The 12,566-nt window shown below is 49.2% G+C and overlaps 1 protein-coding gene across 1 annotated transcript in view; it reads left to right on the forward strand.

Moving 5' to 3' along the window:
• The window catches only part of LOC146182644 (protein tolkin-like), an 803,125-nt gene that overhangs the window by 669,909 nt on the left and 120,650 nt on the right, over positions 1–12,566 (forward strand). Inside the window, exon 8 of the mRNA XM_084608884.1 lies at positions 8,341–8,463. Coding sequence (XP_084465010.1) covers positions 8,341–8,463 — 123 coding nt within the window. The remainder of the gene's footprint in view (positions 1–8,340; positions 8,464–12,566) is intronic.

Below are 12,566 nucleotides of genomic sequence, written 5' to 3' on the forward strand. Positions count from 1 at the left end.
ATTAGGTATGCGGGCTGGTGGGCTGCCTAGTGAAGTATGGAAAATTTTATGAAACAAGAAAGGTCGGCAATGCGTCGATGAAGAGATAAGGGCAATAAGTCGGATTCAGCTTTCACTGCTGACAACTGATGTCATAAGAATATGATGAATGAATGAATGTGGCTGCTATGTTGTTTGCTCTTTCCAGTGTATTTATAAGGTAAGCTTGGTGCGGGTTTCAAATGAGTGGGGCATATTCTAATCTTGATCCGACAAGAGATTTGTATGCTAATAATTTTACATGTTTAGAGGGCTTGGCGGAGATGACGCCTTAAAGATCCAAGTGTTTTATTTGGAGATAAAATCGTAACGTACGTGCTCCAGGATAAGTCCCTACACGACGTAATGCCTAAATACTTGTGTGATAGAACCGGCTGTACAGGGACGTTAGCTATTACTCATGGGAAATGAAGCGGGTTCTGGTGACGGGTGAAGGACAAGGTTTTACATTTATGAGGGTTAAATTTCATTAACCAGTTGGCATACCATTTCTGAATACGGTTAAGGTCGTCTTGAAGAGATGTTTGGTCAGAAGCGTTAAAAACATGGCGATAAATTACGAATCATCGGGGAACATGCGAATGTTACTATATACAGTCGTTGGTAAGTCGTTAATATAAATTAAAAACAAAAGTGGACCGAGGACAGACCCTTGCGGGACATCTAACGCTACTGGAATATTGTTAGGGTGCAATAAGGTGCAATGCAATGGACGGTGCAATGGACTTCAAAAAGTCCATTCCTAAAATGATGTCATGCGTAGAGTGGGATAAGAAGACGAATTCGATTTGAAAAATTGCACCACCCACAGACACTTGCGCACTGCGCACACCCAGAGGCCGCAACGCCTCTCCACTCACACCATAAAACGTTGAAGCACGGTCATTATCAAACATCACTTTGCGTCCCAACAAGAGCCTAAACTGAGTACTCATCAGAGACACAGTCGCACCCGTATCCACCAAAGCTAATGTACACACACCATCAACACACGAATTTTATTTTTGAGCATTATAGTTGGCACACAGCTCATTTCCAGCGGCCTCACCTCCATTAGTCGTGCTGGTTAGTTTTCCTGACGGGGTGACATGGGAGCGCCGCCTCGGTGATGGAGAACGACGCGCACGGAAATCGGGTGGAGGAGTAACACTTCGATCAGATGCAGGGGAATGGTCGCGGAAATTCTGGTTCTGGATGTTGCGGTAATACCCACGCGGAGTATTTGATTGCTTAAAAATGGGGCTGTATTGCCGATTGTTGGTTACTGTTGGAGGCGCCGCGCGGTTATAGCGTGGCGGGAACCTACTGCTGCAGTACCTGGCGATGTGTCCTTCGACGTCGCAGTGGTAGCATATTGGTGGGGAAGGTAGAAAATGCTGTTGTGGATAAGAGCCAGGAACAGCAGGGCGCGTCGTAGGTCTGGCTGAATGCATATACTGCTCAAGAATCCTGGTAGATCGAATTGAAGATCTAGGTGCACTTGAGGCGACGTCATACCTTGGGGCGTAAAGCCTCAACGTGCTCGGGTTGGCAAAATGCATAGGCGGGTAGTCAACTGAAGCTGTAACTTCAGGAGCTTGGGAGAAATACTGCACTGCAATCGCAAGCCGACCGTCTAGAGACCCTCTGGACAGAGACCTCAGCATGTTCATCCAGGGGAAGTGGGTTGAGACGTAGAAGTTCTTCCCGCACGATTTGCCGGATAGTGGAAGTAAGATCTAGGTGGGCTTGGTCATCAAGGCTGGCCATGGTAGGCACGTTGGCCAGCCGCCCAAATTTCGGTGCAATTCGACGTGTTTTGAGAGCTTGAAACGCGCGGATATGCCGAATGACATCGGAGACAGTGTCAAGGTTGTCTCGGGCGACTCAGAAGTTGTAGACGTCAGCCTGCAACTTTCTAGAGATTTATGGACGCGATCCTACGTGGGCTAAAATGGCAAATATGTATGTGCTACCTCGATGATGTCGTCATTTTTGGCCGGACATTCAATGAGCACAATGAACGCCTCGCTCTCGTGCTGGACTGCATCAAAAGCGCCGGTCTAGTACTTACTTCGAAGAAGTGTCGCTTCGGTGATCGTCAGACTTTGGTACTAGGGCACCGTGTCGATCGTGAAGGCGTCAGACCTTACCCTCAAAAGACCGCGGCCGTTGCATTGTTTCCAACACCTCAGAACGTGAAGGAACTTCGAAGTTTTCTAAGATTGTGCTCGTATTTTCGCCGCTTCATTCCCCGTTTTGCTGACATCGCTAACCCGCTCATGTGCCTGCTCCATAAAGCGTGGACATCAAAGTGCGACACTTCTTTTCGCCAGCTCAAGTTTTTACTAACATCACATCCGATTCTCTGGTATTTCAATCCTTCTGCTCCAACGGAACTGCACATGGACGCCAGTGGTGTTGGCATTGGTGCTGTGCTGATTCAGCGTTACGGCGACAACGAACATGTTATTGCTTACGCCAGTCGTTCCTTAAGCAAACCTGAATGCAATTACACAATTACTGAGCAGGAATGCCTCGCTGTTGTTTTCGCCGTTCAGCGATTTCGCTGTTATCTATGCGGGCGACCATTCAAAGTGGTTACTGATTATCATTCCCTGTGCTGGCTGATAAACCTCCGTGACTCATCTGGCCGTCTTGCACGGTGGGCAATCTGTTTACAAGAGTTCGATTACACAGTATTGTACAAGAGTGGACGCCGGCACGCTGACGCGGACTGTCTCTCACGTTTGCCGCTTCCCACGACCGAATGTGTCGCCGATAATTTTGATCATTACATCGCTGTAGTTTTACCTCCATTCCCTGATACACGTACGTTCCGCACTGAGCAGAGGAAGGACGAGAATCTCCAACCATTCTTTACCGCTGCAGGCTACCCTACAGCTTCCAGTCTCTATTGTATACGGGGTGGTCGTTTGTACAAAAAGGACTACTCTTCCACTGGTCTCCGCTACCTTCTGGTGGCGCCCTTCAGGCTACGCTCCTTTATTTTGCGCGTTATGCACTACGACCCACCTTCGGGACACCTGGGATCTGCGCGGACGATCTATCGCATCCAAGAACGTTTTTACTGGCCGCGGATGCGTCAAACCACTGAGAAGTATGTGGCTAGCTGTGCTCAATGTGCTAGTCACAAACGCCCCACCGGCACTCTTCCTGGTCTCCTTCATCCTGTGACACCTCCAAGATCCGCCTTTGAGAAGTTCGGGGTAGACCTCTTGGGACCCTTTCCCTAGTCTCATTCTTGCAACCGATAGATTATTATCTGCACTGATTATCACACTCGTTACTGTGAGACGGCAGCTCTTCCATCGGCTACTGCACACCAAGTCTCTCTCTTCCGGCTGCACTGTGTTATACTGCGGCCTCCCTGGGTTTTGAGCATGGGTCATGGGCCTCCCTAAGTGTTGATCAGCGACTCGTCAGTTTACCGCTGATGTTGTCGGATAACTCATTTGTTTCTGCCGAACGCATTTCCGACATTCTACCCCTTATCCGCAAAATAGGTTGACCGACCAAACCAATCGCACACTCATGCTTTCCACGTACGTCGCCGCCGACCACAAAGACTAGGACTCTGTACTACCATTTACAGCATACGCATACAATACCGCCCAACAGGAAACAACAAGTTACAGTCCATTCTTTCTCCTCTACGCCAGGTTCCCTCGACACACCCTCGAAACCATCCTCCCGTTCTCTACAGACGACGATCCTGGGATTGCTGAGATCCTCTGCCGGGCTGAAGAAGCCCGCCGGATAGCCCGCCTGAGAACGCTCGCCTCAAAAAAGCGCTCGAAATCTCGCTATGACGACCACCATCGCCACGTCACCTACCTCTCTGGAGAGATGCCCTGGCTTTGGCATCCTCTAAGGAAGCTTGGCCTAAGTCAGAAAGTGCTCGCGCACTATATCGGTCCCTGTGTTATGCTCGAGAAAATTAGTGACCTCAGCTATCGGATTGCGCGCCTCACCAAAAGTGGCCGATGTTCTTCACGAAATGAGCTTGCTCACGTCGCGTGTCTGAAGCCCTGTCATCCTTGTGCTGACGATTGACTCTCCCGGAAGGCTTCGCCTGCAGCGGGGGAAATGTTACGGACTTGGTCTCAAGCAGAGCACGGAGGAGGGAAGAAGGAAGAAGCGTTGGTTTCTGGGACTAGCAGGCTTCACCTGGTCCGGCTGCTGCAGTACTGCAAATAAACAACCCCTTGATTATTGCAACGTAACAATATTGTCACGTCCTAGCCAGAGGACGAGACGATGACAGCGACCGCAGGTCAGCAGGGCAAATCAGGAACCAGCACGACGGTGGGGATACCCAGAACACCGAAAGGATCGCCCGCATCCGCGTCTTGTTTCTTTACGGAACGCTCGCACTTCCTCTTCTTCGGCTACACTGCCTCCCTCCAAAAACAAGCCTCGTCCCGATGCTAAACACAAAATGAATTAACCGCCGCGCAGAAACACGCACGGTCTCGGAACGTTTGCTAGTAGAAGGAACGGTTCTCGGTGATCACTGGTAATACGGCTTAAGCCGCACTACGTGCACAATGTCAGGACGCGATGAACGTCGTTACGAAGGTTGCGTTACATAGGGCAGCAGCTCGTAATTAAGTTCACCGACACGATGAACTGTGTACGGCCCGAAATACCGCTTCATGAGTTTTTCTGAAAGCCCTCGACGGCGAACCGGTCTCCACACCACACCTTGTCTCCGGGACGGAAATTGACGTCACCTCCCCGGAGGTTGTAGTGACGAGCATGGTACGCTGTTGCTGTCATATGTGGAGTCTGGCCAGTTGCCGAGCCTCCTCTGCGCGTTCGCATACTAGCCGGGCCTACTTCCAAGCTGTAGCGCACACAAGACGAGGGGCTGAGAACGAGAGGACACACACCACGCTACATCATCAGCTACGTCGTCTGGCGGTGCGTGAGGCAGCATAGCGTCAAGCATGGTGGTGACTTGCCTTCCATGCACCAGCTGGAAAGGAGACATACGGGTGGTCTCCTGGACTGCGATATTATAAGCGAACGTGACATAGGGCAGTACCTCGTCCCAGTTCCGATGGTCGACGTCCACATACATGGCAATCATATCGGCTATAGTTCTGTTGAGCCTCTCCGTCAGCCGATTAGTTTGCGGATAAGCTGTGGTTCGGTGGTGGCTGGTGCAGCTTAGTCGCAAGATCTCTTGAGTTAGTTGCGCCACAAACGCGGCGCCACGGTCAGTAGTCAGCACTGCTGGGGCACCGTGCCGGAGGACAATGCTCTCGATGAAAAATTTGGCTGCCCAAGCAGCCGTTCCCGACGGAAGTGCGCGGGACTCCGCGCAGCGCGTTAGATAGTCTGTCGCTATGATAATGTACTTGTTGCCTGATTTCGACGTCGGAAATGGGCCCAAAAATACATTCCAATTGTATGAAACAGAGCACTCGGTGGCTCTATTGGCTGGAGAAGACCGCCTGTTGCGTATACGAGGTGTTTTTCGCCTTTGGCACTGGCGACAGGTTCTTGTATATTGATGCATGTACTTTGCGAGTTTCGGCCAGTAATACTTTTCTCGAATGCGCGAAAGCGTTGTGGTATATCCTAGATGACCAGCGGTAGGATCGTCGTGGCACGCTTTCTGACCTCACTGCGCAGTCTTCAGGCACGACAAGAAGCCACGATCTCTGGCTGCTGTCGAAATTCTTCTTGTACAAGACACCATTCCGAATCTTAAATGCAGAGAGAATACGCAGGAAATCCCGAGGTACCACATCTTCGTCTCCTGTGAGATGCGCCATCAGTTGACGAAGCCGGGGATCATGTCGTTGCAGATCTACCATATCGTCAGGATTCAAGGCCCCAAGGAAGCTGTCATTTGAGCCTCCTGGCGAAAGTCCCACGGGTGCCCGAGACAAGCAGTCAGCATCTTTATGTTTTCTTCCGGATTTATGCACGATCATGATTTCGTACTCCTATAACCGAAGACTCCACCTTGCAAGCCGGCCCGTGGGATCCTTAAGATTTGCCAAGCCAGCAAAGCGGATGGTGCTCGGTAACCACACGAAACGGGCGGCCGTAGAGAAAAGGCTGAAACTTGGTTACGGGCCAGATGACGGCGAGGCACTCTTTTGCTGTTGTCGAGTAATTTCCTTCCGCATTGGGAAGAGGCCGACTTGCGTACGCAATAACCCGCTCAGCGCCATCCTGGAATTGTAGAAGCACTGCCCCTAGTCCTTTGTTGCTGGCGTCCGTGTGGAGTTCAGTGTCGGCATTTCGATCGAAGTGGCCTAATATAGGTGGTGACAAAAGGGCTTGCTTTAGTTACCTGAATGCTAACTCTTGCTCTTCATTCCACACAGAGTCGACGCTGTCTTTGTGGATTAGCGGCGCTGTGATCTGGGCGAAGTTACGAACGAAACGTCTGAAGTAAGCGCAGAGAACAAGAAAGCTTCTCACGCTTTAAACGTGCGGACCAATTCGTTCTTGCAGAGCTCCCAAGAGGTCAACGAGGCCTCGTGGTTCTCGAACCAGTACAGTGCCGTTGCCTCCAGAGAGAAGTAGATATTCTGAAGGCACTGATCGGTGTCCACCCGTTGTGGCGCGCAACTCGCTCGTAATGTCGAACCCAATTTTTAACAACGTCCAGGACATCGCCACGAAATGGGGTGACAGTCCTTGGAGTCACCGGCTCGTAGATGATCCGCGCAGCAGCCGCACTGTCGGTTTGTTGTGGCTGGAAGGCCATGGTGACGTTAGCCCTGGCGGTCTTCCCCTCGGGCAGGAGTCCGAATTCCGGAGCTTGGCCTTGTTGCCGTCGAATGGCGCGGCTTTCAGGTGCTGTAGCAGACTAAGAGAATTTGGCGGCCTGCACTTAAGACCGGGCTCGAATTACGTGTAGTGCTACGCTGCATGGGATTCGTACCCGGTGATTCCACCAAATGTCACGTCCTAGACAGAGGACGAGATGATGACAGCGACCGCAGGTCAGCAGGACGGCAGCAGGAACCAGCATGACGGCGGGGATACCCAAAGCACCGAAAGGATCGCCCGCATCACCGTCTTCTTTCTTTACAGAACGCTCGCACTTCCTCTTCTTCGACTACAATATAATTGGAATTTTGGCTGTTAACGATAACGTATATACTGTGAGCGGTTAGTCAAGAATTCTTGTGTTCATTCAAAGGTATCAGAGCCTGCTGTTTTGTTTGGTTACGTTTGACTGTGGCAGTGTGAGACTATGTACTCCTGTGCTCGAGGGAACCTCAGACTCTAAAGTGGCAAAAAAAAATGGCATGAAGTGGAGGTGGACGGTCCAGCAGAATCGCTTACTGTAGAGTAGATTTGAAATAACCACCAACCGCAGGTACGATACAAAGCTCTACCGCGTTCGAAAAACTTTGTTGAAGAGTGATTCTGCTCCACATATCGAGTCCGGGATTACAACCTATCAGCAGTAAGCGCTGTACAAACTTAATTACAACCAGGTGGACTGGGAGACTCTATAGGGTTAAACCTTAATGAGGTTGGGGCAGTACTAGTTTAACATGCTCATGATGCAGAGTAGATTCGAAATAAAGTTGAAAGTACTTAGAATCCAGATCCATCCGCCTGCAAATTATAGGGGGCGTCCTTAATCATTTTCTGTAAGTGAGGATGGGCTACTCACCACCAGCTGACCGACTCCCAGCGTTTATTGGCTGCTGTCCGCGCAAGCGCCGGGCTCCATACTGTCACTTGTCCTGACCTTGTACGAGAATGCCTTCTATGTGGCTCTGCATTGCCTTTGAGCCTCAGAACGCAGGATTGTGACTGTCTAATTCCAAAAAACCGAGTGACGTTGTGTTGTAACGCGGTATCGTTAAACTACCCATTCTCAAGGAAATTCGGCGTTGGGGTTGTGAGCGAAGCATAAAGGACATGGCAGGTGGCGGCATCATTCTACCACGTGACATGGACAACTTTGCTGGAGCTGCCAACTCGGGCTTCTCTTCTGAGATAAAAGGTTGAAAGAAATCGAACCCTTAGGACATTCCCCCGCAGACATGGCTTGGTTAAGCGGAATCTTATATCTCTGTCGTATGGTCTTCCTCATATTACCCTAGCTTACGACTGTACGCTAAACAGTATGCATGACATTGAAGAGCACGAATAAAAAGAGTTTTTGATTAAGCGCGCTGCAAGGTACATCCGCGAGAACGGGAGCCGATAGCGCTGTCGCGTCTTGCTCTGAAAGGCGTAGCTTAAGTAACCCTCTCCCCCCACCTCTCAATCCAAAAATAATAAACTTACATTTTAATGTCTGTTGACTTGCAGGTCGGTACTGCGGTACAGGACGCATCCCGGAAATGCTACTCAGCACGGGCTACCGAATGCTCATCGTCTACCGCACTTCAAGCAACCAGAACGGACATGTTGGTTTCCGGGCTTACTACGAAGGTAAGCATCGGAGCAAAACAATTTTGGGAACCTGAATTCTTCTGGAAGGTAACGCACGAAGCGCAGTAAGCAAAAGGCCAATACCGAATCCGGCGGTAGACGTTTGGCCATGTGCTTTCCAATTTGTGACAGTAGAGTGTATTCTGGAGTGAGTGTGTGCCACCTTTGTTGTTTGTCAGAGTGGTATAAGAGTGTTAAAGACAGCAAACAACTCACCAACTTTTTCCTGCTCTTTACATTATGAATCAACTCATGACAAAGACTCGGAAGGGCGCGGGAAACAGTTAATCACACAAAAAATATTACGGGCGTTAGCGAAAAACGCTTCTCTAGCTTAAAGTTTTTTCTTGGCCGTCAAAATTTGGAGGGTTTATATGTTTTGCGCACAGGGCCAAAACACATATATGCAACCCCTGGGAGGCACCAAATTGTTTAAGGGTCGCAGATAGTTTGAACTCAAGTACAAATGAAGCAGAGAAAGTAATCGCATTGAGATTTTTGGAAAGAACAGGGTAAAGCGGTAGGCACTGAATAACAGTGAACACATACTAACATAACAAACAGAGAACACATAACTATAAAATGTAAGCTGCCTTGAGCTCAGAGTGGGAGAAATGGAAATTAAACCTTAACGCTATGAGCAAGACTTTTCAATCTATTAGTTCGTTTGTACCCCACTGTTTGCGGAACAAAATTAGCATTAGTACAGAAAGTAGAATCCGATGCCGTGGATTAGAACTGTTGGCGCGTAGGGCCGGAAGGAGACATACAGGGGTTTTTCATGAACCCGACTACGTCGGGTTGAGTAGGACTGTCGCGCTGAAAACCCGCTGTCGCGCTAAGCGACCGCCGGGTCGGGTTGCGCCAGCCCGACTGCAGGGGGTAGGTTGGCTGAGCCCTACGCGTCGCAACAGCGCTTCCTCTCTTGCCTCCTTGCTGGTCGGGCAGCAGCAGGAGACGGGGTCGTGAGCTGTTCGTCTGAGCATTCCTCCTTTCCCGCCTTCGCCTGGTTCGCTTTCTCGACGTACGGTGTAACAGCGGTATCGGCCAAACTAAAACCCTTCAATGAACTAAAAGTAGCGGTATCTCCTCTCTACTCCTTCGGCGCCGCCGCTTCTCCTTTCGCGTTTCGACCGTGGCTCCACCTACGCGGTGCACGGCCAACAGACGCTCCCCTAAGCAGGCTATATATATATATATATATATATATATATATATATATATATATATATATATGTGTGTGTGTGTGTGTGTGTGTGTGTGTGTGTGTGTGTGTGTGTGTGTGTGTGTGTGTGTGTGTGTGTGTGTGTGTGTGTGTGTGTGTGTGTGTGTGTGTGTGTGTGTGTGTGTGTGTGTGTGTGTGTGTGTGTGTGTGTGTGTGTGTGTTTTTTATTGCACCTTCGCTGCCTGCGCGGGCCTCATTGTTCAGGTTCTATACGACACAATTCTGCACAACATTGGACGTGCGGTATTTGCTGTTATTTTCAATATACTTATAACTCATCCATGCGGCATGTCTTCGAGGGTCGCGGACAACGGCTCGAGGATTGGTTCTGGCGATCCACGAGCTTCTTTTCCTTTCTTTAGAACTCGAATATGAGTCAAACAATATGCTCGGTCAGCAAGTATAAAACGTTCCTTTCTTGGCTAAGAGCCTTAAATGCTTCGTTAAATGCGGCGATAGACTCAAAAGATGCAGTTAGCTTACATTCTCGACAAAGACGACGCCTCGGAAAGCATGATGGAGTCGCTGATAACCAAGGACATTTAGTCTATACCTATTCGAGGTTAATTGAGCTCCGTTTACTGCGTCGTTGAGTATGTGACTAGGTCGGAAGGTCTGTGGGTAATCCCAGATAACGTGCGGGGCATTAAAGTCCCAACCTATCACGAAGTCGGAGTCTCGAACAACGTTGAATTAACTGTTTATAATACCCCAAACTCCATTACTCGGGAAGGTTACAGGTATCAACAATCCACCATGCCAGACCTCACACTGGGACGTGGACTGCTAGATGTCACCTAGCAGGTTACAGATGAAAAGCAGCTCAGCGACCATTACATTATTCAAGTCACTGTACAGCTGTACCCGTCCGCGTAAACGTAAAATTTATCACACAAACTGGAATACCTTTCGCACTATTCGCGACACCTTTCATACTACTGGCAGTCTTCAATGCTGGACAAAAGCACTTAAGCATGCCCAGAAACAAGCTACGCAGGAGAGTTCCACTTCAGCCCCGTCAGATAATCCGGACCCTTACCTTGTGCGCATCTGGAAGAAGCGGAAACGACTTTTGCGCACCCTTCGCACTCAGCCCAACAATTCTCGTCTGTCTGAGCCTGTCACTGAATTGACACGACAGGTTAAAGAACACTGCGTTGCACTTGACACGAATCATTGGAACAAAATTTGTAACACCATCAACAGCACACGAAATCATAAAAGAACCTGGCACTTATTCAGAGTACTCATCGGGCCTCAACTGACTCCTGTTTCCACTCTCGAGAAACACTATTCGTACCTAGGCACGGATGCCTTAACAGCCCAACTCCGCGATCTCTACATTCCTCCTCCCCTACCTAGTATTTATCCTCCGCACACTGTTGCTTCCAATACAGAACTCGATGAGCCGTTTACCCTCTGGGATCTCGACTGAGCGCTAGAACAGCTAAAGCGGAAGTCAGTCCTAGGTGAAGACCAGATACGTACTCACTGATTCCAAATCTCTCTGACAAGGGCAAATAACATTTTCTGAGCATTATAGACTTACATTGAGAAGAAAGCACACTCCAAGCATATTGGCAACAGTCACTTATAACCCTACTTCCAAAGCCAGGCAAAAATTCTGAGCTTCAAAACCTCCTCCCAGATTCTTTAACATCATTCCTGGGAAAGGCCATTGAACGGATGGTGCTCAATCGGTCCGTGGCTCATCTTGAGCCCACAAATTTCTTTCCCCCTCAACAAATTGGCTTCCGAAAAGGTGTGTCTGCTAAGGACCTCTTTTTTCTCCTCATGCGCGAATTTGACCCTCCGCCCTCTTCCCAGATCCAAGCCATAGTGGCCCTTGATGTGCATAAGGCTTTTGATAACCTTGCCCACGATCCTCTATTAAACATCCTTGCCTCTACTGGCTGTGGTCCAAAGACGCACGGCTACCTCACGGCATTTCTCCGCGAACGCACGGCCAAGTTCCGTCGCCCCGATTCTATATCTGATCCCTTCCCCCTCACACGTGGTACTCCTCAGGGCGCTATTCTATCACCCACCCTTTTTGACCTTGGAATGGCTCCCCTATCTCGTATTTTAGCGTCTATCCCAAACCTGAAACATACATTCTATGCAGACGACCTTACTCTTTGGTGCACTTTTGGGTCTCCTGGAGCAGTAGAGGAGACCCTACATCAAGGTATCGATGCGTTCGTTAGCTATGTTGATAAAGTAGGGCTATTTCCAGCGCTTGAAAAATCTGAATTGCTGCTGATTGCAAAAACTCGCTATCAACGCCAACATAACCAGCTAATCAATCTCACAATGGCTGGTCACCTCATTACATGGACTTCATATTCATGAGTTAACTAATCAGGCCAATGTATATGCAACCATTAAAGTTTCCAATCAGCTTACGCATCTAGTTCGTTGCATAGTCAATAAGCACACCGGGCTACGTGAGGGTCAAGTCAGCAGCTTGTCCACGCATTAGCACTTAGTAAAATTTTATATACAGTTCCTTACCTTACTCTAACCTGTCGCCAAAGACATAAGATTGAGGTTGCGCTTCATATATTGTACAAGGCAGCACTTAACGTCCCTGTCCATACGTCCACGGAGCGCCTACACTCTACGGGGCTGTTCTTGCCCTAGGAGAGCTCATACAACAACATCGAGACCGGCAAATGGCACGCCTTTCTAGCACCAAACAAGGACATTGGATACTTCAGCAGGTTGCTCTCAACCCTATCGACCTTCCTATAATTACCCCTCCTTTTTCTCTCCCGAATAACCTCAAAATAACCCCCATTCCAAAAAATTACAAAGGTTCAACGCTGCTGAACCAAATATTGAGCGAAAGCATTAGCTACGGGTGACCGAGCGTTCT

The sequence above is a fragment of the Amblyomma maculatum genome, chromosome 7 (genome assembly GCF_055883805.1).
Source record: "Amblyomma maculatum isolate TAMU_Amacu chromosome 7, ASM5588380v1, whole genome shotgun sequence".
Taxonomy (NCBI): Eukaryota; Metazoa; Arthropoda; class Arachnida; order Ixodida; family Ixodidae; genus Amblyomma; species Amblyomma maculatum.